Source organism: Pavona decussata, unplaced genomic scaffold (genome assembly GCF_977016875.1).
Source record: "Pavona decussata unplaced genomic scaffold, jaPavDecu1.1 SCAFFOLD_233, whole genome shotgun sequence".
NCBI lineage: Eukaryota > Metazoa > Cnidaria > Anthozoa > Scleractinia > Agariciidae > Pavona > Pavona decussata.
In genome coordinates, this window is record NW_028145638.1 from 2,466,596 (window position 1) to 2,493,961 (window position 27,366).

Sequence of the window (27,366 nt, forward strand, 5' to 3'; positions counted from 1 at the left end):
CACTGCGCAAGTTCAAGTCCAGTCTTCTCGCGCAATTTTCAAGATGGCGACGGTGTCAGGTTGTTTTGGCATATGACAACTTGAACCTGAACTTTGTTTTTTTAGTGTATTTCAGTAACACCGGACTGGGTGTAGTTTCGAGCTTATAATGATGGTTACGTTGTGATGGTCTTTCACACACGTGTAGTTGAATGAAAATGTCAGAGTGCAAATCACAAATTGCTGAAAGGAACTGAAACGGAAAGTGCACTTTCGTATAAACTTCTACTATCGATCATCTTCCACTATTGGTTTCTTTGAAGTAAAATGCCAGCTCTAGTTGCTTTTAATCGTCGATGGCGTATTGGTAGCGATGATTTGTTCTTTCCAGCGGCCATCGGTCTTATAATTAGAGTCTTCTGGTAAGTTTTAATCAGTTACATGTATCAAGATGAGTAAGATCAGAAGAGGGATTATTGTTAACCAGTTATAAATTAAACAAAGGATTAGAGATTTATTACCTACACTGTAGACCAAAACAGGCAAAGGAAGGCAAAGGAGTGTGGGAATGGTTATATGGATTCATCCATAATCTTTACTGTATGGGAAACATGCATTTCCAAACATTCTTTCAGTAATACCCAGCTAGGGGCTAGGCACTGGGTAATATTTTACACTTAATGCACGGTCCCGAGGGAAACAGTTAGTTTTGTTTTCCTGAGAGTCCTTCGTCTTGGGAAACATCAGGACTTGAGGGAAAACAAAACTTACTAGTTTCCCGAGGGACCATACATTAAGTAGTTTGTTATATATTTAGACTGTCCCCTCAACAATCACAGCAAAATAAACAAACAAACAACTGAGAGGGCAACAACTGCACAATTGTAACCCGGTCAGCATTTCAATTCTGACAAAAATGTTTCAAATTAAGGTATTATATATAAAGTAGAAACTGTTCAAACCATGTCAGAATTTTTACTTTCTTGCCTTTTTTTTTCTATTTTTTTTTTTTTTTTATTTCTTGAACAAAAACAATTTTTTATGCATACTAGAAATTGGAAACCGATCTATTTTTGGGCATAAAAATGGCAAATTTCTGCCAGCAGGTTCTTAAACTACTGGTACTAGGTTCGTACACACAGGTTTAAATATAACTGTATTTAATGATAAAACGTTTTGACTGATTCAGGCTGGCTCTGATATCCATGATCTATGGCCTTGAAAATGACGAGATCAGGTACTGCGAAGCTTGGCTGGAGCTCCAGGTGTTTTTCGTTGGAGTGATTGTTTTAACGAGTCTTATAATTCTAAATGAAGTAGCCATTTTGTATGTCAGCATGCAAGGAACTTTGATGGATTCCAGACCACGTCGACACATGCCAAAGCTCCTATATGTACAACTTGCGTTATATTTACCGGAACTTCTCTGGACTATTCTTGGTACTTACTGGGCAGTGAAACATTTTAGCCTTGAGTGTGAAGTGGGCTTAATTATTGCTGTGTGTGTTTCGATTGCTCTGGAGTGGTCAATCGTACTGATTGTTTTCATTGGTGCTTTGGTGCTATTTGATCCTATGGGGAAAGTACGGAAGGACCCATTTGAACAGGACTTTAGTTCCACTATGCAAGAGTCTGCAAAGGAGGTTTGTTGAGTTCAAGAATAATTACCATTTTTCTGAATATTGATCTGTCCAAAGTACACTGTAAAGTAGTTTCAAATTATCGTCTATTAGGAAAAATGAGAGATCACACAGAATACAGTTGGATATGCATGATGTATCAAACTCCGTAGTGATAACAAAAAGATATGTTCGTGACAAACTAACAGCAACAACAACAACAACTTTATTGAATAAATAATAAAATTACAATCAACAATTTGAGAACCTGCAGGTAGCTATCGAGCTATTCAAGGCAGGCTCAAGGAAAGGACGAAGAACAAGAAGAAATACAAAGCAATGATTCTAATACTCCTAGATACCCTCAGGAAATGCTTGTTTAAGCCTTCTGCATATGCATTATTCAATGCAGATCACCTTGGTAAAATCTTTCCTCTCATGACAGACTTTGTGATCATTTCAAACAATCTCTTAAATTAGTATACTCTTCTTGTTCTTTGGTGTAGTTACTGTGACCGATTTATTATTTCTAACTGATAGCTGTGGGAGAGGAGATGTCGTTTTCTCTGCTGTTTTTTCGCCGGAAGAGACGACCATTATCTGAATGCAGTGTCTGACATTGCTGAAATTTTAGCGTCTGGACTCCAAGACTTAGATGTTGTTCCCTCTGATGTTGCTGTTGGACTTATCCTTCTTCAAGAGGAACAAGAACAAGAGCAAGCTAAAAAAAGGGCAAAGGGAGAGGTGAGGAATCCAGCTAAATGAAATGAACTTTTTAACAAGACTAACAGCTGAATCAATCCTTTGGCTGGTAATCCTCTTTGGCCCTTATAGTCAAGTGTTGGTTGGAATAATTATTTAAATTTAGAAATGATGGTGGTTTTATAATGGGTGGAAAACCCAAGGGGATGAGGTGCAAGCTGTACTCCTCTATGTACACTGTGAGCTACATTGTATCTTTTTCTCTTTTTTTACAGTCATTCCATGTCGTCGCTTGACCGGTATTTTTGAAATTTGAACGGAGTTTTGAGAGTTACTTGTCAGTTTCAAACGTTGCCAACGAGATTTCAGAGTTCCCATAGAAATTTCCCTAGTTTATTGACAGTATGAAACTTTTTCTTTACATTACAGCGTAATATAAACAATCTTTACATTGTTTCCCTTGAGTACTTTGAATCTTTTTTCCCATTAATGCGTCTTTTTCGGAAAGATTTCCAGAGAAATGTTCAACATTCCATTCAAATCCCGGAAATTACAAAGAGGATTCGAATGTTCATTTCTTTCTCGCAAATACTGGTCACGTTTGACGTGGACCGACTGTAAACCTGTTTTATGTAGAGAAAAATGGATGCTTTGGGGTTATGTTTTGCATTGTTGGGCCTGAATTTGTGTTGGGTCTACAGTTTTAGCCTACCAGCTCTTTTTTGAGGTCTACAGCTTGGCCTTATTCATACCTCCCCAATTTACTAAACTAATTAACATGCCTGCAATGTCGGAATTGCACATGAATCACAAGTTCTTTGTTCTTTATTCTTTTTACAGATAATTCAAAAAGGAACACCTGTTGATCTGAATGAACCTGTAAGTCACTGCAAATTATGATTAGTTATATTATTCTAAAAGTAATCTTATCAAAATGACTATCAACCATTCTCAAAAGGCATTGCAGTGATTAGCATACAATACTGGTGCAAGTAGATGACACTTTGAAATATTTTGACATTTAATCTTTCGGTTGAATTTCTACCTTCTGCAGCCATTATCCAACAGCCATCAATCAGCTTGGGACAACTATGTTGTTCAACCTTTCTGATTAAACAAACTTTAATAATTTGGAAAGGCCAAAGAGTCATTCATTTCAAAATGGCTTGGGATTGGTAGTGAAAATGGTTAAAAGATAAAGTTAGCAGCTTAATTTCCTTGAAAATAGGTAACCCTAACAAACCACGAGCTTATGTTTTGGAAAGCCTATTATCAGAAGGATGTCTACTTCCAAGATTTGGGGGGTGTCATCGTCATCATCATTTTTTTGCAAGGGGGAGGGAGGAGGGGACATACAGTCAAACCCTGTTATTATGGACACCGTTGGGAAAAAGTGTCAGTATTACAGAGTGTCCTTATTAAGTGGGTTAATTTGTATATGTAATCAAATGGTGACAAGTGAAATTAGGAAATCATTTCATGTGCATTTTGTCAAACTTCTAATAATTTAAGGCAAGGGAAATTATTAGAATTTTGACAAAACGCAAGTGAAATTATTTCCTAATTTCAAGAGTATACCATTTGATTACCTTTAATATCATGGGTGATAAATTACGCTCACAATCGTGGTCAGTTCTGTCTTGTTTACACGCGCAGGCAAAAAAAAACGCTCGAGTAATTTATCCAACTACTCAGGACAAACCGTCTCAGGGTTTTTCTCAAGGCCATTTTCATCACACTAGTTCTCAAAAACCCTCACCCAGTTAATTGTGCTCTTTTGGGTATTTAGGTTTTCTGCAGCGTCTTTCAATGCCGTAACTTCTTTCATCCATAACATCTTTAAACCTGGATGTCATCTTGGCACTGAGATATAGGAAATGTTGCCATAGCAATTTGTAATTTCACATGTGAAATTATAAATTAACGCTGAAATCTCGCACCAAAATTAAGGAGTAATTTGTCACCCATGACATTATAAGGAAAATGAATGGAGTGGGACGAAGAAAACAGTCCGTAATAACGACTATCTGTATTAAGCGGGTGTCCATAAAGCAGGGTTTCACCGTATTCTAGCCTGAGTATCAGGCCTTCCTAAGGGGAGGGGGAGGGGGAGGGGAAGGAGGAGAAGAGGAAAGGAAGGCCTGACACAAAACCTTTCAGAAGCTTGTGTCGAATGTCCGAATTTTGGACGTTGGCGCTGATTGGACGAAACACAAAAGGTTACGTCACACGGCCGGAAACAAAAATTATCATGATAGACTAAACAATGCAACTGTCGCATGTTTTGTATTTCGATATCAAAGGTCATTTCTGTCATTTCTGGGTTAAGAGTGCTGCGTTTAACCCCTGTTGAGGAACCGTCGTTCTTATACCTGTTGAGGCATTTTATTTGGGTTTGGTACGTTTGGCTTGTTTCAGTGCTTCCCGTGACAGTACAGCCTCTCAAGTTAGGATTTGAACTGTTTAATAATCTTTATCCGGCCGCCTATTTGTTTTCGTAGCTGAGATCTTGTGTTTCTTATCATGGCTATTTGTCTTTTGATTAGTTACAGCTGCGTTTTTGTCATCACTTCTAGCCATCCTGAACTGTGAGATTTGTATTTTCTTCCTGTAATGAAGATGTATTTAGTCGCGAATTCTGCTCAGTGGTGCTCAACAGAAAATATTTTGTTTGGAGAGTCTTATGCAATGGAGCTGTCTCTGTAACTTCAATTCATATCTCTCACAGTGGTCATCGCTGATATGACAGTTGCATGACCGGAAGTTATTTGGCTATTTACGGAAGCTATTTACAGTGAAGCATCATGCTCATCGAGGGGGCGGAATACTCGTCTTAATGCTTTTGTTTCAGGCTTTTCTTCCCTTTTCCCCTTCCTCTCTTCCCCCTCCCCCCCCCCCCCCCCCCAAAAGCCTGATACTCAGGCTACCGTATTCCAAATTTAAGGTTTACCAGTAGTTTGCTTCAGCCAGCTAACAGTATTTTTGTCATTTAATCTAGAAAGAGAAGTCTTTAGTGGAAGATGCAGCTTACTTCATGAAGTTTGCCCTGGGAGCTTATGGCTGGGCACTCTATATGTTTATGAACCCCTGCACTGGACCCTGGAACCTCTGTGGAGGAATTAGGTACTGTAGTACTCCAGACAGTGTATACAATTTTTTTCTGTGAAACTCTTCCTTTCAGAAAGCAGGGTCCCAAAGAGGTTTAGGGCTTCAGGCATCTGGGACAAAAAATGCAGTTCTTCAGAAAATCAGGACTCTATGTCTCCATGGCTTTACCTCCAGGGCTCTAATTTGGTCTTGGCTCTAGGTAGAGAGAGGATTCCGGTATTTGGGCTACACAGCAAAAATTTCAGGACTCCAGGTGTCCAAAGACTTCCCCCCCCCCCCCCCCTTCCCTAACCTGGTTTAAAGCTAAACTGAAGTTTAGACAAGGACTCCCAAAGACAGAGACCAATTTGGCTAACTGGAGGCTAAATTACAATAATAATTACTGTGTTAATACAGATGAGCCAAAGCCCACAGAGACCTTCTTTAGACGCCATCTAACAACCAATTAGCCATCGTTTCAACCATCATCCATGTGTGTTACTCCTGAGGGAGTGTGATACTCTTGCTCTTGTTTTCTTCAAATGAACAGGTTGCATGCTTACAATGTACAGTGTACATACTATACTGTAGTGTAAGTACTATATTTTTTAATTATTTTTTTGAACTCAATTCAAGGCCACAAGTGAACTTGAGTTGGCTTCCCAACAGCTATTCTTGGATTCTGATTGGCTAATCAACTTGCACGAAAAATAATTCTGTTACTAACTAGACCTTATTCGTATTCTCGATATTAAACTGAATCTAGCTTGCAATGGAAGCTCTAAGTCTTACTGGGGGGAATATATTAGAAAATTTTTGCATGCGAAAAGATTCCCCCACTTACATGTAAACCTTGTGTGCACACTACTTCCAGTTCAATATATGGTTAGTACATTTTTACTTACTTATGGTGAGCACACTTTTGTTTCTTGTATTCTGAGGTTCTGTATATTCAAAAATATACTATCACATTTATTCCATTGTGCATATGCCACACATTGGCATTCAAATCCTAGCAGTATGCAGGATGTTTGCCCCATGAACCCAGTTTAATGGCCTTAGCTCCCACGAGTCTCCTGTAGCTCAGTGGTAGAGCATCCGAACTAGTAATCGGAAGGTCTTAGGTTCAACTCCTGATAGGAGCACTCAAATTTTCTTCTTCCAAGTATGCCTGTGTCACTCGCTGAATCATCATTCTCAGAAAGTGAATCTGTTTCTTAATGTTTTACAGATGTTGTGGTTGCTGTGGTCCCACTCAGGAGCATATCTCCAAAGATAACTGCTGTCAATGCAACTCCGCTGGTCTTAAGCTGCAGACGAATTTAGAGGATGTTGACTTAATCTACTGCAGTTATCAGAACAAGGTGACTTAATCCATTTGCTATTATCAACTGTTTTTTTTTTTCTAAAGTAGATTACTTTTACTTATTCAAGCATATAAACGTGACAGTTCGAATCCATTAAACAAAAGGAATAAGAAGGTTAGTTTCTAAAGAAACTGTGTTGCTGCGTCGGTGGGGAACAGAAACTAACGTTTGGTTTATCAACAGAGTTGATAAAGTAATTTGGCCCCTGTAAAGAAATTGGCTGACGCTCGAAACGTCAGCACTCGAATCTCTTTATGGTGGCCAATTTACCTTTAGTTATCAATTCTTTTGGATAAACCAATCATTCATAAACAAGAGGACGTCCCTTTCACTTAATTTTTAAAAATTTTGATATGCTTGCACTTGTTCTGGATGTAAGTTGTTAAACCAGGTTTAATTAGTTTATCGATTGTTAAACTTTAGTGTTTTTTTTTGTTTAACGAAATACTGTAATATTTTTTTCCCTTTAACTGTTTTTTCTTGGAATTGAATTATATCTTGAAATTCTTTAAACGCAGTCTACGAGTTGTCTTTTATTATTCTTAGAAACAGTAAAGCGAACGCGAAAATTGCCTCCCGCCAGGAGACGCGATGCGCGTTTCTCTTCCAACTGGGTGTCGTATCTCCTCGCGTGAGGCATTTTTCGCGCGCGCTCGCGCGTTTCACTCGCTTTACGATCCCTAAGAAAAATAAGGGACTTCCTCGTAGTCTTAATTGAAGACGGTATCTTTCAACCGCTTCAACCAAAACAAGTACGAAATCTGTTTTGCGTGGGACAGCTTTTTGGTCAGTGAAACTGAAAAGTTGAAAAGATTGCTTCGAACAGAAGACGGCCTTTATGGTTTTGCTATCTACATCATTATTACTCCTTCTATTTACAATGATAATACCAGCCCTCGGATCTCTCTTGATCTCTTTCGGAGCCCTTACTAAGTAAACAGGTAGAAAGCAATTTAATTTCGTACAGGAGTTCATGTTGTAATCGCGTTTCTTGCCACTCTGCTAGCAGAGCGTTTCTTTCTGGCAATTTTTTTTAGCATGTATTATTGTACGAAGTCGTTCATGTCTCTGGTTTTTGAATGTTTCGTGTAGTAGACTTGTTTAGCGTCCCCGAGGAGAGAAATACAAACGGAAAAGCCTCTTTTAGCAGGGTAGTTTTTTTTTGTAACATTTCCCAGGACTACAAGACAAACTAACTTGAATTTCCTTCTTTTTTTTTTCAATGCTGTATTTGATTCATTCCTTCCGTTATGCCTTAGTTGTCTAACATTTTTATGGTTGCCTATTCCAGTTATGTATTTCCTTTCTTTTTTCTTTTTCAAAATAAAACCACTGTTGCAGATGTTTTGGTGGCCTGTAGGTAATGCGTCCTTTAGAAAAATACGGTTTTATTACATTACATGTAATATAGGCAGCATAATTACCGACACGCTCGTTCCGTTTCGCTCCTTTGGTCAACAGAACTCTCTTTAAGTCTTTATTGTTTTGGTTTGTCACTCATTTGGCTGCTTTCTAAGTGTCTCCTTCCATTTGCTTGCGATGTTTACTTAAAATTCGGATGAAGAAGTTTATCATAAGGCTTTCTGCTTCTTTGTAGGCTTTTGTGAATAATCTTTGTCCAATAATTCGATGTCTTTCGTTTCACTTTCCTCGCCAATCTCTGTACTCGTCCCTGAAGAATTCTTACCTTGATCATTCGCGCACAATTTTTTAGAATTTGCGGCTTTGCCTTCGTCGAGGGCTCGTTCACCAACGGTCATAGTAGTTTTCCTAAAGTAACCGTTCTTTACTTCGGCTTTTCGCTCCCTGTAAATATTCTTCTCATTCACCTTAGACTTTGAGCGTCGTTTGGCGCACACAGCGTTTATAAACGGGTCTTTGTCTCGGAAAACCAATATCTTGTGTAACTCGAAAAGAATTTCGTCCGATCTTGGAGTGATGTAGCCGTCAGCGCTATCTCCTTCATGTTGTAAAACTGTAGTTTGTTGGCAACCAGTGTTGTGTTGTCTGGCGGCTAGTTGCGCTGTTGAATTTGAAGCACCTTGTCTAATCCTCGTAGCAATGTGACAATGGTTCCCTCTGAGCCCAAGAGTTCCTCGCGTGTTTCTCGCTTCTTTTTGCGTTGATTTTTGTGGTCTTCCTCGGCAAAGCTTGCCTTCTTGTAATTTACTTTGTTGCTGATTCCAAGTCTTTCTAGTTATCTTGAGGTGCTCGCAAATTTTTTTGTCCGGATTTGTTGTTATTGTTTTTGTTGCTTTTGACGTTTCCACAGACGTTGCCATGAAGATGTTTCTGCTCTGGATCAAAATTGAAGCTTCCCTGTAAAGTAGAACGTATAAACGCTATCCAAAGAACATTTCTGGAGTAATAACCGTAATTACTTGTGCGTCCCGGAATTATAAGTTCATGTACTCTTTTATATTCCTTTATCTCGGTAAACAAAAGCAGATAATTGCTTGTACTTTTTTGAGTTCCATGCTAATTAACTTAATTAACAACCGCCGGAAACAAAACCCTTTTCAATTCATGCTTTAACAAGTGATGTTCCAAGTTAGCGGAGGGAGCAATTAGTGTCTTAGTATGGGCAGAAGATGAGTTCTTGCTTTCATTCAATGAAACGTTATGCAAATTTCCGTGCTTGTCTGTTTACACTGCGAGAAGTACTGGCATTAGCGTGAATAAATAAAAAGTCGTTAATTTGGATATGTTGATCTTTCTGGCGTCACGAATAGATTAGTTTCTTTAACCGTTTCTTACCGCCTTATAATTTTATCCTACGGCTCCAAAAGTTAAACCTCATTGCACTTTGCAAAGGGTGCTACAGAAAAGTATGCAACTCATTTCGATTGGATAGTAAGAGTGGGTCGATTTCGATACCAAAGATGTCGTATCGATATTGGGGTTTCCCTAATATCGATACTCGAGACTGAGAAGTATTGGTTGGTTGCATAGCTTTCGATACTGCTTATGTGACAACTTGAAACAAGAAGCGGTATGTTTCACACATGTTCATACTACGGTGGCCCAAAAGTGTCACGGCAATTTCAATTTCATCACGGCAATTTCAATTTCACCACGGCAATTTCAACTTCGTTCACAGCAATTTCAACTTTGTCACGGCAGTTTCAATTTCACCACGGCAATTTCAACTTCGTTCACGGCAATTTCAACTTTGTCACGGCAGTTTCAATTTCACCACGGCAATTTCAACTTTGTTCACGGCAATTTCAACTTCACCACGGCAATTTCAATTTCACCACGACAATTTCAATTTTGTCACGGCAATTTCAACTTCGTTTACGGCAATTTCAATTTCAATTTCACCACAGGGAATCCACAAAAGTTGTGAAAAAGAAATAAATTGTTAAATTATTGACTTACGTTGTTCGTTTCTTATGGTTTTCTATAGTGCTCATTTGCATAAAATTTACGCGACAGCACTAATGTCGTGTACTGAGTTGTGCGCGAGCTGATCTGCATCTGCTGACTTTACTATATAAATATTGACAAGGGAGGCGACTTTTTCGCGAAACAATTTGAACATACTCAGCAAAATAGCTTTGAGCGTTCGACTTGTTCGCCTCTTTGCAACCAAATTCGTATTAAATGATATCTGGATAATTTTGGAACACACTTACCTGTTAGAATCCCAAGAAAAAACAATTTTGCGCCAGCGTTTGAGCTCCCTTTTCGTAGTTTTGCTCGGTGAAGTTTTTCGCAACAGCTGCGGCCAGTTACCTTGGCGCAGACGTCACAGATTTACGCGCCATCTCGAGCGAAATGTCGCCTCTCCCTACCTCGCAAAGATGTTTTTGCGCGACAGCCATGGACAGTCACCGCTCCCTGTTTAGTCACAAATTGAGTGGGGCCGGAAATAAATTTCAGCCGACTTGTCGCGCAAATCTAAATTTTGTAAATAAAACCAAAGTAGACTTTCAGTTCGCGCAATTTGTGACTAAACAGGGAGCGGTGACTGTACTGTCCATGGCTGTCGCGCAAAAACATCTTTGCGAGGTAGGGAGAGGCGACATTTCGCTCGAGATGGCGCGTAAATCTGTGACGTCTACGCCAAGGTAACTGGCCGCAGCTGTTGCGCAAAACTTCACCGAGCAAAACTACGAAAAGGGAGCTCAAATGCTGGCGCAAAATTGTTTTTTCTTGGGATTCTAACAGGTAAGTGTGTTCCAAAATTATCCAGATTTCATTTAATACGAATTTGGTTGCAAAGAGGCGAACAAGTCGAACGCTCAAAGCTATTTTGCTGAGTATGTTCATATTGTTTCGCGAAAAAGTTGCCTCCCTTGTCAATATTTATAAAGTCAGCAGATGCAGATCAGCTCGCGCACAACTCAGTACACGACATTAGTGCTGTCGCGTAAATTTTATGCAAATGAGCACTATAGAAAACCGTAAGAAACGAACAACGTAAGTCAATAATTTAACAATTTATTTCTTTTTCACAACTTTTGTGGATTCCCTGTGGTGAAATTGAAATTGAAATTGCCGTGAACGAAGTTGAAATTGCCGTGACAAAATTGAAATTGTCGTGGTGAAATTGAAATTGCCGTGGTGAAGTTGAAATTGCCGTGAACGAAGTTGAAATTGCCGTGGTGAAATTGAAACTGCCGTGACAAAGTTGAAATTGCCGTGACACTTTTGGGCCACCGTATCATACTGTATTCGAACAAATTCTATTTTCAATCAAGCCAAATTTTTGCAGTCCCAATAATTTTACTGTTTACTTGTACTTCGTTGGAACGGTGTGCCGAAGTCAAGAAGCTTATTTTTTGATGTAGCTTGAGCATAAGCATTAACTTGAGTGATGAAACAAACAAACAAACAAACAAACAGTGGAAGATGACGTCATAATATCGGTATCGAAAAAATATCAGATATCGGTAAATATCGTACTGGTATCGGATCGATTTGAAAAACTGGTATCGGTGCACCTTTATTGAATGGTCGCGCTGTCGGATTTAATCAGACTCAATTGTACAGGGAAAAAATTGTATCATCACAGCTCGTTAGTTTTCATTTGAATGGTGACAGGGTAGGAACTGCTTTCTATATAGAGAATGCTATAAGGCAAGACAAGAAAGTATTGGTATAGTGTTAGCATTGACAATTTCATCCGCATAATCAGGATTTAGAATGTCACCAAAGTTTACTTGAGATTGGATTTTAAAGTGAATGAGTTTAATGAAAGACATTTAATAACTGAATGACGCCATGCTAATCGCACAGCCAGACACTATGGCAACAGAAAATATGATGACATCATTAATAAAATTGAGTAGAATTGTTGTTGTGAACAAGAGAAAGGGTCATTTAAAGGGGAAGTATCACGCAAATTTGCTGTCATTTCAAAACCCAAAAATGTTTGTCTGTCAGCAGAAAAAAACGAAATAATTTTCAAGTTTGTTATAAATTATCACCCCAGTTCAATAAAACTGTTGATTAGTGCATCTGGCCAGAGACAGAGTAGGCCGGTATGGATTGAAACTTGACTGAAAAACGTTAGGCTAATGTTTTTCAAGTTCTCTCATTTTTGTTTCCAAAATGCGCTAGAACAGATCGCGAGTTGTTCCTTCCAAGAATTGAGTTGATTTCTTTCCTCTTGTCATTCTAGAATTATTTGGAAGCTGATTGAAGGCCTTACTTCATCATTTTTAACAAAAGATACCAAAAAACCCATGATACGACCCCTTATAGGCCATCTTCAAAGGTTTTTTCTCTCACAAAAGTAATATAAGTAACACAGTCATTCCTTCACCGCTTTAAGAACGACTCGTTCGTATGTTCACTAAAAAAACACTGGTAAGTCAAGAACTTTAAAAAGGGCTGGGGGGAGAAGCGGAGGTTTGGAAGCCTTGGCCGACCTATTTCAACCCAAAATATCAATTTGTTTTCTCTCACTATATTTCGGACTTGCCTACTGTGGCATATTCCGTACGTTATCGTGAATCTAGTACATTGTAACTTGAACATCCTCCTTTGTAGATATATGAGGTGCCATTTTTTGTGGCTGTGGATCATGATCGGCAGGCTGTCGTGGTGTCCATTCGCGGATCTCTCTCTATGCAGGTTAGAAGGGCCGTACATTCTCCGGCAAATGTCGCCAAGTTCAAAATAAAATCGCTTGTGGATTCTACCCGCACACTCAAAAGTTAGAACCACTTTGTTCAGCATTGTAAACAGTAGTGCAGTGGGTGCTGTTCCATAGCTTTCAGGTGAATGTTCATACTTTAGGATTCCTTCCACAGACTCGAACGTTAGAAGGAAAGTACTGCTCAGTAGCTTTCATTTGAATGATCACACTAAGATTTCATTGACAGACACATACATCGTTCACAGTCAATACATCATTCACAGGAACCCTTCAAAACTGTTTTTTGTTTTTACGTTATTTCTTTGTCTCCAGGACGCAATGACTGACCTTACGGGACAACAAGAAGAGTTCGCCATCGAAGGAGTTGGAACTTGTTATGCACATAAGGTAAAATGCGTAGTTTAAAAGTACTCCTTGTTTTAAATTCACCAAGATGTTTCAACGACTCGATTAAAACTCAAAAGGAAATGTCCATGAATTGTTCAGGATTGATGTTGATTCATCATCATCATCATCATCATTATCATCACCGTTCAATATGGGCAGTTCCAAGTAGGGTAATTTTCTGCATTTGCTCGATCCTGATGTTTCCTGACATTAATTAAGCTGATCGCCTTTGTCACGCTTTTATGGATCATAATTAATCCCAATACCAATCCCAACCATTTTAGGATCCCTTGGTTTTCGTCCTAGTTATAATTGACGGCAGCGTAAAACAAAGTAATTAATTGTGTTTTTCAGAGTTCCCGTGTAATTGAGAATTATCCCAGAGTTAATTACGAAGTGTGGTGAATCTGTCATTGATATTTGTTTTTGCCTTTTCAGGTCTTTTCCTTTTGTGTTGTTTTTCTCGGTATCTTTCTTTTTGTTCTTCGTCTGTTGCTTCCCTTTTTTCCTGCCTCTTACTTTGTTGTTTTATTTTCCTTTACCGATGTTTTTCTCCTTTTTAGGGAATTCTCCGGTGTGCTCGCTACGTGAAGTCAGTTTTGGAAACACGAGAGCTTCTTCAGTCTGCTTACTCCAGAGCAGGAGAGGTGTGTTTTCGTAGTATATAAAGTTCACTCTTAAATGCAGCGTAGAAAATTGCTCGTACCGAGTGAGGTCGTTGTGTCTTGAAATTACGACTGTCGTTTGGGAATGTTTCGTTAGGCTGTCTGCTTCTGGCCAATCACAAAGCGTAATTAACCCATTAGAACCATTCAGAACTCAACACAACTGCCAAGCACGGGAAAACGTGCAACCAATGCCATTTGCGGGATAACGTGTAACTGGTGCCAAGCGCGGTAAAAATTTGCAACCTGTGCCACGCGCAGGAAAACGCGAGCAAACCAGTTACGATTGGTACTGGTCTGTTCCTGATTGGTTGAAATAAAAAAGAGGGCATCACGATTGGTTAGAGAATGTTGCTCGCTTGTTTTAAACCAGATGAAGGGAGCAGGGAAGGCGCAGTGGTGAGAGCACTTGCCTCCCACCAATGCCGCCTTGGTTCGATTCCTGAACTCATGTCATATGTGGGTTGAGTTTGTTGTTGGTTCTTGTCCTTGTTCCGAGAGGTTTCTCTCCGAGTACTCCGGTTTTCCCCTCTCCTCAAAACCCGACATTTCCAAATTCCAATTCGATCTGGAAAGTGTCCCCAATTAGTGCGCGGCGCAAAATACATTGACACTTAAATAAAATGGTTGATTGATCGATCGATCGATCGATCGATCGATCGATTGATTGATTGATTGATTGATTGATTGATTGATTGATTGATTGATTGATTGATTGATTGATTGATTGATTGATTGATTGATTGACCGAAGACACAGCTACTTTCGGTGATCAACTGGGAACGATTGTTATTTAAATTTTGATACCCTTATCTCCTCAGGGTTATCGCCTTGTGATAGTCGGTCACTCTCTTGGAGCTGGAACGGCTTCTCTACTTTCTGTTCTTCTCAAACCAACTTACCCTGAATTAATTTGCTTCGCCTACTCCAATCCTAGTGTCCTAAGGTGGGTCTTATAATAATATCATGAACATGAATTCTCCTTATTGGCCAGAACGTCTGTTTACGTTTGTCTTCATTCTGTGAAACCCGGAATCGCGTTTCAAATTAATGGCTTATTCATATTTAAACTGATAAATATTGTGCTGGTGCAGGGACCTGTCCGGTTTACTATGAAGAGAAGCGACACCAAGTGATTCGTAGTTGTTTATAAAATACCAATCAGAACGTATCTTTACGTTTGCCATAATCCCGTGAAAGAATCGAGTCTAAAATTAATGCCGTCTTCATGACTAAACCTGACAAAGTCAGGTTTGTGCTGATACAGGAACCTGACCAGTTATGGAGAAGCGACACAAGTTGTTTATAAAACACCGGATAAGTTTCGAGACAAAACGTGATTATGCCATCACTTTTTTACATTTCGCTTGTGGCTGCACTAAAACCGATCAAGTAGAACGTGTTCCACTTTGAGAATCGAAACGGTGCAGTGGCGCTTCAACAATAAAGTCGTGCACAAATCAGCGTTTTGTTTGTGAAAAAGTGCCATCCGATGTTATATTTTGCCTGCAGAAAAGTATCTTGCGTAACAGTCGTTTCCTTTCGAGAGCAGAGGAGGATCGCCAACATTCTTTTAGTTTTTCTCTCCGGAAGCTGTCGTTGGCTTCTCGTACTCGCTTGGGAAGGGAACCACTTCTACGCAGGTTACCCGAAAAGCTGTTAAATACGTTGTGAGCATAGCCAAGTGATTAGGGAAATACTCCGGAGTGACTTTGGAATGCGTTAGTTACCGATGGCCGTGCCAACAGAAGAAACGTTTGGGCCAGTAGAAACCTCTCTCCTTTTTACCCTTGTCTTGTTTTTCCTCGCGTGTTATCTCTTTCCCGATTTCTACAAACTGAGCTCCTCGAACACACAAAGGTTTAGTACAAGGTGCCCGTTCCTTGTTATTTGATTTGATATTGTCGTTTGAGTTCTTGAACGAGCTTCCACCAGTTAATGTCTCCTGTTCCTCCGATTGTCTACATAACACTCCAGTACATGTTTTTCTATCTTTGTTTTACCCATACTGCTAACGCTAATCGTTTCATTGTCTTTTTCTCTCAGTGCCCCGGCCACACCATACTGTGAAGAGTTTACCGTCTCCGTTGTGCTTGGCAAGGATGTAGTTCCTAGGTGAGGTGTATGTTATTTGTAGTTTCTCGAACGTGCTTTCCATAGTTTTTTCCTTATACATGTAGTTTGTTCCATTTGCTCATTGGCAAACTCCTAATAGTTTTTCTCTCGGCTTTTTGTTGTGTTTTTAAAAATAGAAATTTTCAACGCCTTTAGTGATAACAGATTTTACTCTGCTATTGGCGAAATGAGTAACCCTATCCAAATACAGTTACCTATAAATCGAAAACCGTCGTGTACAAACCGCATTCGATTCCGATCAGCCGTGCGTTTCTCAAAACTCCCCAAAAGCCATTTTATGTCCACAATGTTTATAACTAGAAATTCGATTTTTAATAAGTTTGGAAGCTAAAACGATTGAACACTTCACAATAGAAAGAAACACATTGGGCTAGTTTGCACAGTAAGAAACTAAGAATAGTGAGACAATAAGACAGAAAGAAAGTGAGAACACTAGCTACTTAAGCATAAGGACAGACGTACGCGCAGAAAACCACTTCTTTACGGACTCCCCTCGATCTTAAGAAAGATGGCGGGCAAAACGGTTGCCTGCCTTGTGCTTATGCTCATGTCGCCTCCGTTCTCATTTAGTGAAAACTGTGCCGACATAGGCATAAGCACAAGAAGAACGAACATGTTCGTTCTTCTTCTGGTTATGCTTATGCTTATGTTGCAATTCGGCTTATGTTTACGTCCTAGTGAAAACCAGGCTATAAAACCGAGACACGTGCAAACTCTGGTTATTTTCTGTTCTCAGCCTCCGTACGATTCCACTATGAGCATATCGCGATCTGCCTCGGAAGACAGAGCAAAAACTAACCTGGGCGTGTCTCAGAACCATAGAATTAACAATACTTGCAATTGGTTTCAGCTCAATTCATAGACTTCACCGTCTATTCGCCGCGTTCATCAAGTTAATTTTAACATCTTTTTCTTTGTTTTCGTAGAATGGGAGTTAAAAGCGGTGACGAGTTGCGTCAGGAACTCGCGTCCGTCATCAGAAGGTGCTGTATGCCTAAGGTAAGCTCCTGCTGTTGTTTCCTCTTTCTGCCCATGCGTTCGGTTTTACTGACTTTGTACAACCTGGAAAGTTCACGTTGTTGCAATCAAAATTTATTTGGCGCATCATGCAGCATCATACCATACTTTTCCAAACGCACTCAATATACTGCGTCCCGACTTCACACGAGAGATTGTAGTCAGTTCACATAACGTCAACTATATATGCATCATGTTTAACTGTTTTGGTTTTGTTGGTGACGTCATGCAGTATTGTAGTTATGTTGTCACAAATTGAACCATTTATCTAACTGCCCTGTTTGTTTTTGTTCCCAGTACCGTGTTTTAATGAGCGGCTGTTGGCGAGCATTGTTCTTCACTCTTGGTCCCAGTCCTCGACCCGGCCAAGGTGACAGTCGACCTTCTCTGTCTGGCTCTCGCCAGTACAGATCCTCTTTTAATCGCCATACGTGGGAAAATAATCTGACTCAACCTCTTCTTGAAGGCATGGAAGGTATATTGACTAACGTGCTAACTTACTTCCCGGCAGCGCAAAAGAAGGACTTGTGAAATTTTCTAGTTGGAAAAGTGCGTCGACCAGTCGAGATTTATTTGTACAGATTCCGTATTAATAATGATACGTTTTTCTTAAAATTTGGTCATCGAAGAACTCAATAAATAGAACGTGGTGGCATGTACCATGTTAACAGAACAGAGTTGTTCCAGAGTCGTCAAGTTTCCAAAACTTGTACGAACAAGTAGAAAGTCATCGAGGTAGCGGATCACTTGCATATTGAATGAACTGATTACCTTCAATGCCTTCCTCTATGTTCATTGTTACATTTATATCTTTTAACATGGAGTTCTCTGTGTCCTGTGTGTAACACTTAACTAGAAACAACAGCTAACAATATAAACTTTAGGCATTATAGCTACTGTTGATACTACAACAGCAAAATTCAGGCTCTGTCCACACTTACCTGGAAATTTTTGGAAAAGGAGTTTTTTGTTCCATTTTTGTTGTTGCTTCTTTGTCATTTATAATGTTCCCAATAAGCAGATTAAAAGCTCCTTTCCTCATTTATTCCTTACTCGTTATAGGTGAGACAGCTAGCCTGACTACTGGGGAATCATCTCACAGATACTTGGTCGAGAGTGAACTGGAACCAATGCCGACGCCCTTGACCCCAGTCTCCGCTGAACAGCTCTTCCCGGCCGGAAGGATTTTGCAGATCGATGAGATAGTATCCTGCAGGTGAGAGTTTGTTGACCTCTTTGGATTGATTGGAATTTTCGTTGGGGTATAGTTTTGTAGTCGAAACATCCTCGGTTCTTCCTTGGCAATCTTCGTAAATGGCGGAAAATGATCGGAAAAAAGCTACATGACCTTTAGCTTCGCACAAAGCGTGGCAAAATGGCGGGAAATCAGATCTTGGCTTTCCAAGCAAACACAGTTAAGTTCGAAGGTTAATGACTCATCCCTTTCTTGCAGCCGAATTAACCAAAAAATCTGGTGGTTACTTTACCAAAACAAACAATCGAACTAACAAAAAACAAGAAAATGAAAAAAAAAAAACACTCTTTCGTTAATTTTTGTATTTGTTCGTGTGCTGTTTCTCTAAAAGAGCCTGAAAATCCAGACTGCTGAACGTTTTCCTTGACTCTGTCAACTTTAAGTTTGTCAACTCTCTCGTCTTTTTTTTTTTTTTTCTTGGTAATAATTTTTGACAAATAAATGAATATTTCACTAATTTTCGACCAAGCAACTTAAAATGAAGTGTTCACATCTTTTTGTCGACGTCAGTTTAAACTAAAATATACACATCATTCACTTCGGAATTTTTTTTCTCTTGCGTAAGAATTGAACCACCGCGATATGACATCACGTGGGCAGAGAAAGAGAACTACGCCAAGATCGTCATCCATCCCAGCATGCTCAGCGACCATATGCCTGACCGCGTCATGACCGCCCTGGAGAGAGTATCCTTCACTTTGCAAGAAGACCAAATAGTACAAGAAGTATAGATTAACTGAATCAATTGGCACTTAGTACAGTGACTACGATTCAACCTTGGTTGTTAACCTTTTATCAAGTTGTCAAGTTTCCACCAGCCGAAACACTGACAGAGAAGCGGCACCGTATGAAAGTACTGCTCTGAAGCCAGGGACACAGCGAGAACGTTTAAGAAAAATACTTCAAATGTTGTGTACCATGTTCCGAGGTCGTTTTATGACCTTTTGAAGACATTTGTAAAACCTAATACAGTTTGATCTGTTTAGAAGTTGCAGAAACTTTTAGGAAACGGAATCCTATTTGCCGAGCTGTTGCTGGCCTTACGAAACTGCCGGCTGATCTTTTACTTGCGTTTTAAACGAGATATTTGTCCCTCCGAAAGCGAACGAGATTAGTTTACCAGTGTTACAACAGTTTGAGCTGACATTTGGCCGAGGAAAACTTTAGATTCTCTTTAAAACCAAATCCGTATTTTTGAGGCGATTGAAGCCTTCCGAACCGTTATCCACCGAAATGAACTGTTGGGTGTCCCTGTGTACCTTGCGTTTGAATGCTCTCGCTTTAGGATTTTATCCACAGGAACACCTTGCTCAGCATAAAATACAGCACCACAGGAAAGTGCTTATGTTAGTGCTATTAAAAAAGCTTTTGTTTGATATACTATAGCAGAAGCTGGATAACTTTCGCTTGAATGTTCACTCTTTAAGGTACATCTTCTTTTTGCCAGCTTTTAGCAGGCCATGACACATCCGAAACAGCGGAATGATTTCCCCTCAATGAGTTGAATTTCTCATATCTTAACGGTTTAGCCCTATCAGCCTGTTAGGGGCCATGTACGAAATTACATCACAAAAATCATAATGGTAAAAGCTAGTTTAAAAGAGAATAACATACAGTTGTCTGACTAGGAACTATTTTAGTTTCGGTAGCTATCAGCGGATTATAGTTCCTGGTGCCGAGAATTCGTGTCCCGAAATTTTGCCAAAAATGAAAACAACAACATTAAGTCCAAAATGCCGCTGTCCCCTTGGAATAATGGCTTTACAAAATTTGGCAGCGGAAAAATTGAAAAAAATGCAAATTTCAGGGGGGGATGAGGAAAAACAATTAATTGTATTCTCCGAAATTTAAATAGAGGACTTTAATGAATTAATATAAAGTAGAAGAGAAGTCTTCAAAAACGTTGAGAGTGTTAATTTATTTCCCTTAGTGGTGATGACGACAAAATGTTTTCTGATCAACACCCAGGAGATACGAAAAGAACGTTTCTCTGTAGCCATCGAATGGTGCTTCGAAAACGTTCAAAAGAATTTAAGGGATACTTCAGTTGTAATTTATTTTAGAAAGAGTTTTCCCTTGTTATGTATCCTTTAGTAAAAAATTTTTACCTGTTAAAGTATATATTGAGTGAGTGTTCTTTGAAATAAATAAAGATTTTCGTTGATTGCCCGACAGGTGTACCTAAAGTAAGGGAAGTATCGGGTTTCGGTAGCCTAGCACAAATAAGATTTCCCTGGAGCAATTTCTCCTTTCCCTTTAACAGGAGATTCTTTTCCACTTGAATTTTCTTCGCCGACCTTTTTTCCGCTCTTTTCGACTTTCCCTATCACAGACTATTCATCTGCAAGGTCTCGGCAAAAAACCCCTAGAGTCAGCCAACAGTATAACTCTTCTGGCTTAAGAGGGAGTTACACCTGAACGCCATTTTTGCGCCTGTTGACATGGCTTTAATGGAAATATCTCTTTCGCGTTTCAAGCAATCCAAAAACCCTATCATCATATAGCGAATCTGTGTTGTGGGGTATTTTGTGAATTTTGGGTATATTGGAGAGGAGTAGTTTTTCTAGAAAGATTGGTAAAATTAAGAGAAATAAGAAATATTGAAGATTTAGTGAAGTTTTAAAATTGGAATTTGTAGTTAATAATTAATAGACGGTTACCGAGTTAGTCCACCAGCAACCTGGGGTGCTCTTGCGTGGGTATCAACTGTCTGTTAGTGTTCCAAAAGTCATCTTCTTTCCTCTATCCCTTCTTATAACCTCTTCAAATTTCATTCAAATTTAGGTGTATTCCCTCCTTATTATGGTCCTTGTAAACGTGTGATGATTTTGAGAAGTCGTAAAACGAGTGGTCATAAAATCGTGTCTGATTTTATCGAGTACTATAGCCCTGGTTTCCTAGAAACCTTGGATGATCCATGCCTAGTTCCTAGGTCTCTCTTTGTCTTTCGTTTCGGTGAATCCGTTTCGGATCACGTGGTCCGAGTGAAAAAGTAACCGACCCCTCCCCAGCCGTTCGCCTCAGTTACGTCACCGAAACGAATTGATCGTGAGGGCCCGGGAAAAAAACCGTACGTTGATCCCAAATCCTGTTTGAACTCTCAGGCAGTAGCGTATGTCGAGCCAGTTGTTCTGTAAATTTAACTGTAAGCCACTTTGCAAATGTTGTCGCGCCTAAGCAGGTAACAAAGACCTCATCACATCTTTGCAGTCACAGTCGTACACCGACATACCTGAATAAAGTTTTGCAAGCCTAAGCAGGTGTTTTGAGTGATTCAACTCTTTTCCATCGCCTGCGACTGCGCATATTTTTTTACGTCATTAGTGTGCGTTTAGCGCACCACTACGCAAGAAACGTTTTGGGTCAATACTCCTTCATACTGTGCTTCCCTGCTAAGAAATTTATCTTTAATTGGTGATTATGCTTTATACATTCTATCTAATAACGTTTTTCAAGTTGTCCTTTAACTGTGCAACTTCTGTTACCACCAGACTTGGCAATAACTGATAAAATAAATTCATTTTATTGCAAGCGGTTTTGGGGTTAATTTACTGGATGGTAGCTCTTTCGCGGACACGGTGACCTATCTTTCTTATTGCATTTCTCGAAACAATACATGTTACTGAACAATCACAGAAAGGTTGAGAAAAATTTGACACTTTTTATTTCGCAGAGATCACCTTGAGTTTATAAAGGATGCATATTCACAGTCTCAAATATTATTATCACAATTTGGTTTATATGTGTTTCGCCTGTCCCTCACATTAAGGGCGCGTTTGAAAAGGTATCGTCAAGTTAGTGTGAACAGGTGAAAACGGTATGAAAATTCCAATGTGGACGAGAATAGTTTGCTCCTTTTTGGACAAAAAGAAACTGCGAATTATAAAATTATAATTTGAATTGCAGATAAACTCATTAAAGATTCATTTTAGTTAACACTTCAACCACGAGGAATACAAGGCCCTCGATGGAGTCGTTTATGGCTTCAAACTTCATACCTTCAGACACAAAGATACAAGCGGCGGTAACAGTATTGAGAGTGAGAGGTAGAGTGTCGGCAAAGAGGAAAGCTATCAACTGGCTTGGCTTCCAGGTCAGAACATTGGCTTTGGAGCGAAAGTCTTGTAGCACGTGGTGAAATGACGACAAGATTGTACAGTTCAAACGGCTTCTACAGTTTTCAGGTAACAGATTTCATCTAATGTAGTTATACAGTTGAATTTCGATAGCTTGAGCCGTCAGTGATAACAAAGAGTTTTTACAGAAAACGAAAGTTCTCTTTATCGAGAATCGATCAAATGAGCGAGAAATTCGAATTATGGGGGGTGGGGGTGCATGCTATTGAGATTCTACTGTCGTTTGTACAACAACAGCAAGTGAAGTTTACTTTTCTTAGTTTACATGAAGCAGTTACAAGAATTAAACGACCATATGGAGTAAAATCCCACCCAGAATAACTATAACTATATTTATTGGTGCTGTTTGATGGCCAAACAATAGTCTTATCTTGTTTGAAGTTAACATTTATTTATTTTGTCAATTGGAGGTTGCATAATTTTCTCTTAATAGCTATACCTTATAATCAACTGCACGTTAAATTGATGTTCTGTACTGTTCGATATACAGTATACACAGACTGACGTGACGGGCAGCAATTAATTCTGGTATCTGGCCATAACCATTGACTTTTATGGGATGTTTTCTACAAGTTTGGCAAAATATCTCGTATTCATGATACAGCTTTCCTTGAATATTCACTTTTTTATTTAGCCCATGCTAAAAACCAGAAAAGAAATACTTCAAGCCACAGGCACACCAATAACCAACTGAAAACGCCAGTCAGTTTGTCAATAGGAAAATTTGGTCATCAATGAGCTAAAATATTATTGTGATATTAGCTAAAATGGCCATGCATATGTGATACACAAACCATTAGTGCCATGATTCAGTTGTATGGTAAAAGTTTGTGAAGGCTAATTAAAGTTTTGTTCAGAACTCATTATTTCAGAAACGCTCTTACACTCTCACAAGGCCCCCCCCCCACCCCCACCCGCTCCCTCCTTTTCTCAAGGCTTGAAATTATGCCCGGGGGAGGGGGGTACTCCCCTATATAAGGTATATAGGTATGTGCCGCCCTAAAGGGTATGGTTTTTGAGCTGGTTTGGTCTGAAAACGGGTATAGATTTCGACAATTACCGTCTGAAATCGGGTCGGGTTTTTGGGGCCGGGAACATTTACGAAAGCTTACAAACATATTTTTCTTCTCAGTACGTAACTGGAACGACTAACTGATAGCGAGAAAAAGAAATTGATAAACTATGTCATTCCAGCTTACTGTTACTCCTTGCGTCAACTTCCGTTCGGCACTGATGCATAATTATCAGGTCTGAAAACGGGTATGAATTTTAGAGGTCAGGTCTGAAAACCGGTGTGGTAAATGGCATGTTTAGGTCTGAAATAGGGTCGGGATTTGAAGACCCGGGCGGCACACCCCCACCAAAAATTCCGAGGAGTACCCCCCCCCCCCGGGGAAATTATGTCACCCCCATCCCTCACCCCGTTATTGCTCTTAAATCAAAAAACCTTTGTTTGACTTGCTTACATTTAACACCAGCTTTTGAATTTTTTATCAATTATTTATGCTTCCTTTGCAGTGCCTCCCTTTATGTTTCCTGTCAGCTTTGTTTGAAGAGATAATCACGATCTTTCCCTCTCTTTCCCTGGGCAATCCTTGCCTTGCCTGCTTTTATCAGGATCCAAAGATTTCAACGTGTTTTGTAGGGGAGAGATTCAAACCGAATGGGCAGGGGATAGAGGGAGACGAAAACTTGGTAAAGAGAATTGAAACTAGAAATAAGTGAGTGCCGGAAACTGGGAAAAATATAGGGACGATATGGTACAGAAGGTGAAAAGAGCGGGGTTAGAAAGCAGGAAGCTGAAACCCCTACACCCTATCCCTCTATTCTCCAACCCCTTACTCCGCTAACACTACAGCAAAGGCCAAGTTATTTGGGCCAATACTTCAACTAGTAGAACTAGTCCGCTCAGCTTCAGGGTCAGAGTTACAATGGAATTACAATCGTTATGGTCAGACCTTGAAATGGATGGCCAAATTGTAACTCTGGCCCTAACTGAAGAAGACTAGTTGTACTAGTTGAAATATTGACCCAAATAAATAAGCCCTTTGCCGTGGTGTCAACCCTGCAATCAGTTTGGTTTATTTGCATGTAAAATGACGTCTGGCACGTGCATTTCTACTACAAGAGATCCGGCAACGAAACGTATTCAGAACAATTTTTATTTGTGCCTCGTGTGGTCCCCTACATTCAAAAGCTTCCCCGACTCCGGTACAATTTTGCACTTTGGTCCTCAATGCGGTCAGCATGATGGGATTTGGATAACTAGTTGGTCCGCCTCCTCGATACTTTTAAGGTAGAAGTGACCACTTCTAGAGTTGGTGTGATGTCCCATACGATTTTGCCGACATAATGATATTTAGATTTAGATTTAGATGTAAAGAACGAGATGCTAACCAACATTTGTTTATAATTCATCTCTCTTCCTGGGTTAATTTCAGACATCATGATGGGACAAAAAAAAAGGAAACAAAAGAAAACATCATCCGGAAATGAAAGTATTGTTTTAAAAGGTGAGTAGTTATTTTCGTTAACTTAATTTGTGTTTCAGTCAATATTTATACTGAACACACCCCGAAGTGTTACCAGCATATCTTAATAACATAATGCTTATCCATCTCCAGGTAATTGCTAAGACGAGCCAAGGAAACCTCAAAGAGGCGTCATCAATCTCAACCTACAGTTATCCGAAGTGGTGAGTTGTTTCGCCTTAATTGGCGTCAAATGACTGGTTACACACCCCTACCCCCATCGTGTATGAAACGTCCTCCTTGGAACCTTTCTAGTCTGAAAGGAAGTCCATATGTCACTTCTTTATTTGAATTTATAAGCTTTGCTAAAATTATGCAAACACTCTCCCTGCGTTCTATGTTGTGGAAAAACGTTTTAACAATAGATTTTCCTCGTTACTTTATTGACCTGTTTTGTTGTTTTATTCTTTACAGAGCAACATTATCACGACACCCGATTGGAATTGAGGCACATGCAAGCAAGAAAGATTGTTACTTTAAACAAGGAGCAGAGCTGAGGTATAATTCTTGAACTTGTTTAATATGATTATATGTAAGAAGGGCAAGTGAGATAAATTCTGTATGATTTACCCCAGGTTAGGCCCGAGGGAGGAGGGGGGGGGGGGGGTCCAATATAAAGTGACAGGGATGATCGTCGTACCTTTTAGGGGTTAAAGTTCGTGGTTTGGTATCCCTTAGGGTGCTAAAATCTAAAATGGCTTCCGTCAGAGGTATGGTGGTACCTTTCAGGGTATTGAGCCGCAAAATATGAGAGGAAGTAAATGTCAATCAACTGATTTGGTACTTCTTGGGGGTTTGGACCACGCCCACAAAATTCTGGCACCTTTTAGAGGTTCTTTTCAAAATTTCCGACGATCACCCCCGTCACTTTTATATGGGAGTCCTCCCCAGGGATTAGGCCCCACTCTTTGAGAGAGAACATTGATCAACCATATGAAATTACAGCTGAATACAAAAAGATTTACAGCTACCCATACGACCGTTCAGTCTTGTTGCGTAAGCTTGAGGCTTGAAAATTCGACAACGTTAATTGAGATATCTGCTGTGTATACGCAGGCACAAGCCTCCGCCGTGCTATATATCCTGGTGTAATTGCATTACACACATCACATCTTTGCTTTATTCTTCTCAGGATACAAGGGACATTCAGATACTGGAATCAAGCAAGCAAACAAGGAGGCAAGCCAGAGAGATCAATTTAACAAGAAGTAGAGGTAGATACTATGACATTATTCGGGAATAAGCGCAGCTTAAACGTTACCATATTCACCCGCATGTAGGCCGCTTATTTCGAAGATAAACCGGTGTTTAGGCTAGCATTAGGTGTAACGCGATAGTGCAAGCATTCGCTATGATACATTAATTTTTTCTTAGGGGGAGGGGGAGTAACTGGATTGTAAAGTTTAGAGTACGGCTTATACGCGCATATGTCCTCTATGCGGGTTAATCTGGTACCTTTTGGCCAGGGTCCTAGGCGTTATTTTCTTTCATCGGCGACCGCGAACTGAGCGAAATTAAGGTCCTACATGGACGGCTTACGTGTAATCGAAAGCAAGTCTGTGAAATAATTAATTTGCGCCGAGTTTGGGAGAAATTGGAAGTGAACGCCCACGTAGTTAATTGCCTTTATAGCTTTTCTTCAATTTTTCTGAAACAAATGAATTAAGATAAATTTCAAGATACAGTGCAACACATGAATAACAAGTTTCCCGATGTAAAGAAAACAAAATTCATTGCTTTCTGACTAATTATAGCGGAAATGAAAGCAGCTAAACTAAATCTGTATTTCCTCTGCATTGTGCGATCAAACCTCTGTTAACAGAGTATAAAGGTACAGAACATTCATCTGTCTAGAATCATTATTCAATTCTGTCTTTGGTGACATTGACCGTCTTTTCGAGATGAGCAGACGAGGACAAACAACTCTTGAATGAAGAAAACAAACACAAACGCGCTTCTTTAGCGACAAACAAAGGTATAATTAATTAAGATCCTAGACATGACTCGACGCTACTAACAAGTTCATGTTAAACAAAACAGTGAACTTCTCTACTGAACTAAAAAACATTGGCGCTGGCGACAAATGACTCAGTCTTGCTATCAACTGAAAAGCCCTTCACTGCAACCGCAGAAAGCGTACAAACGTTACAAACACTGATTGACGTGACCCATAAGAGTCGTTCTGTTGGACTGCCGCTAAGCGTTTTAAAAAACGACTTTAGCTAGGACGTTTTGCGATGAACCTAAACAAAAACTAACAACTTCTGAAATGATTGAAACTTTTAAATACGGTATAAATGACTGACACCGGCCTTAAACGTGAAATTACACTCCACCAATATTTCAATTCCAACTAGTCAGAATGCAGATAGCCAT

The 27,366-nt window shown here is 39.6% G+C and overlaps 1 protein-coding gene across 2 annotated transcripts; it reads left to right on the forward strand.

The window, feature by feature from the left end:
• The first annotated feature begins 48 nt into the window (after positions 1 to 48).
• LOC146458366 (diacylglycerol lipase-beta-like) lies at positions 49 to 20,495 on the forward strand. 2 transcript variants are annotated; one of them, XM_085090565.1, is made up of 15 exons: positions 49 to 401; positions 1,169 to 1,622; positions 2,139 to 2,342; positions 3,141 to 3,179; positions 5,299 to 5,423; positions 6,619 to 6,751; positions 12,755 to 12,838; positions 13,176 to 13,250; positions 13,814 to 13,897; positions 14,737 to 14,861; positions 15,962 to 16,030; positions 16,978 to 17,050; positions 17,366 to 17,438; positions 18,131 to 18,284; positions 18,889 to 20,495. In XM_085090565.1, the coding sequence occupies exons 1-15, from the start codon at positions 307 to 309 to the stop codon at positions 19,052 to 19,054; spliced, it is 1,953 nt and encodes a 650-aa protein (XP_084946691.1). In that variant the 5' UTR covers positions 49 to 306; the 3' UTR covers positions 19,055 to 20,495. The 2 variants fall into 2 exon arrangements, with proteins under 2 accessions (XP_084946691.1, XP_084946690.1); XM_085090564.1 differs by having other exon boundaries at positions 50 to 401; positions 17,366 to 17,543.
• Positions 20,496 to 27,366: the final 6,871 nt, after the last annotated feature.

Excerpts from the sequence above, each read along its gene's own strand:
- LOC146458366 (XM_085090564.1), top strand. The coding sequence starts at position 307 with ATGCCAGCTCTAGTTGCTTTTAATCGTCGATGGCGTATTGGTAGCGAT. Across the intron at positions 6,752-12,754 it reads ACTGCAGTTATCAGAACAAG|ATATATGAGGTGCCATTTTT; the intron begins GTGACTTAATCC and ends CCTCCTTTGTAG. Across the intron at positions 13,898-14,736 it reads CTTACTCCAGAGCAGGAGAG|GGTTATCGCCTTGTGATAGT; the intron begins GTGTGTTTTCGT and ends TTATCTCCTCAG.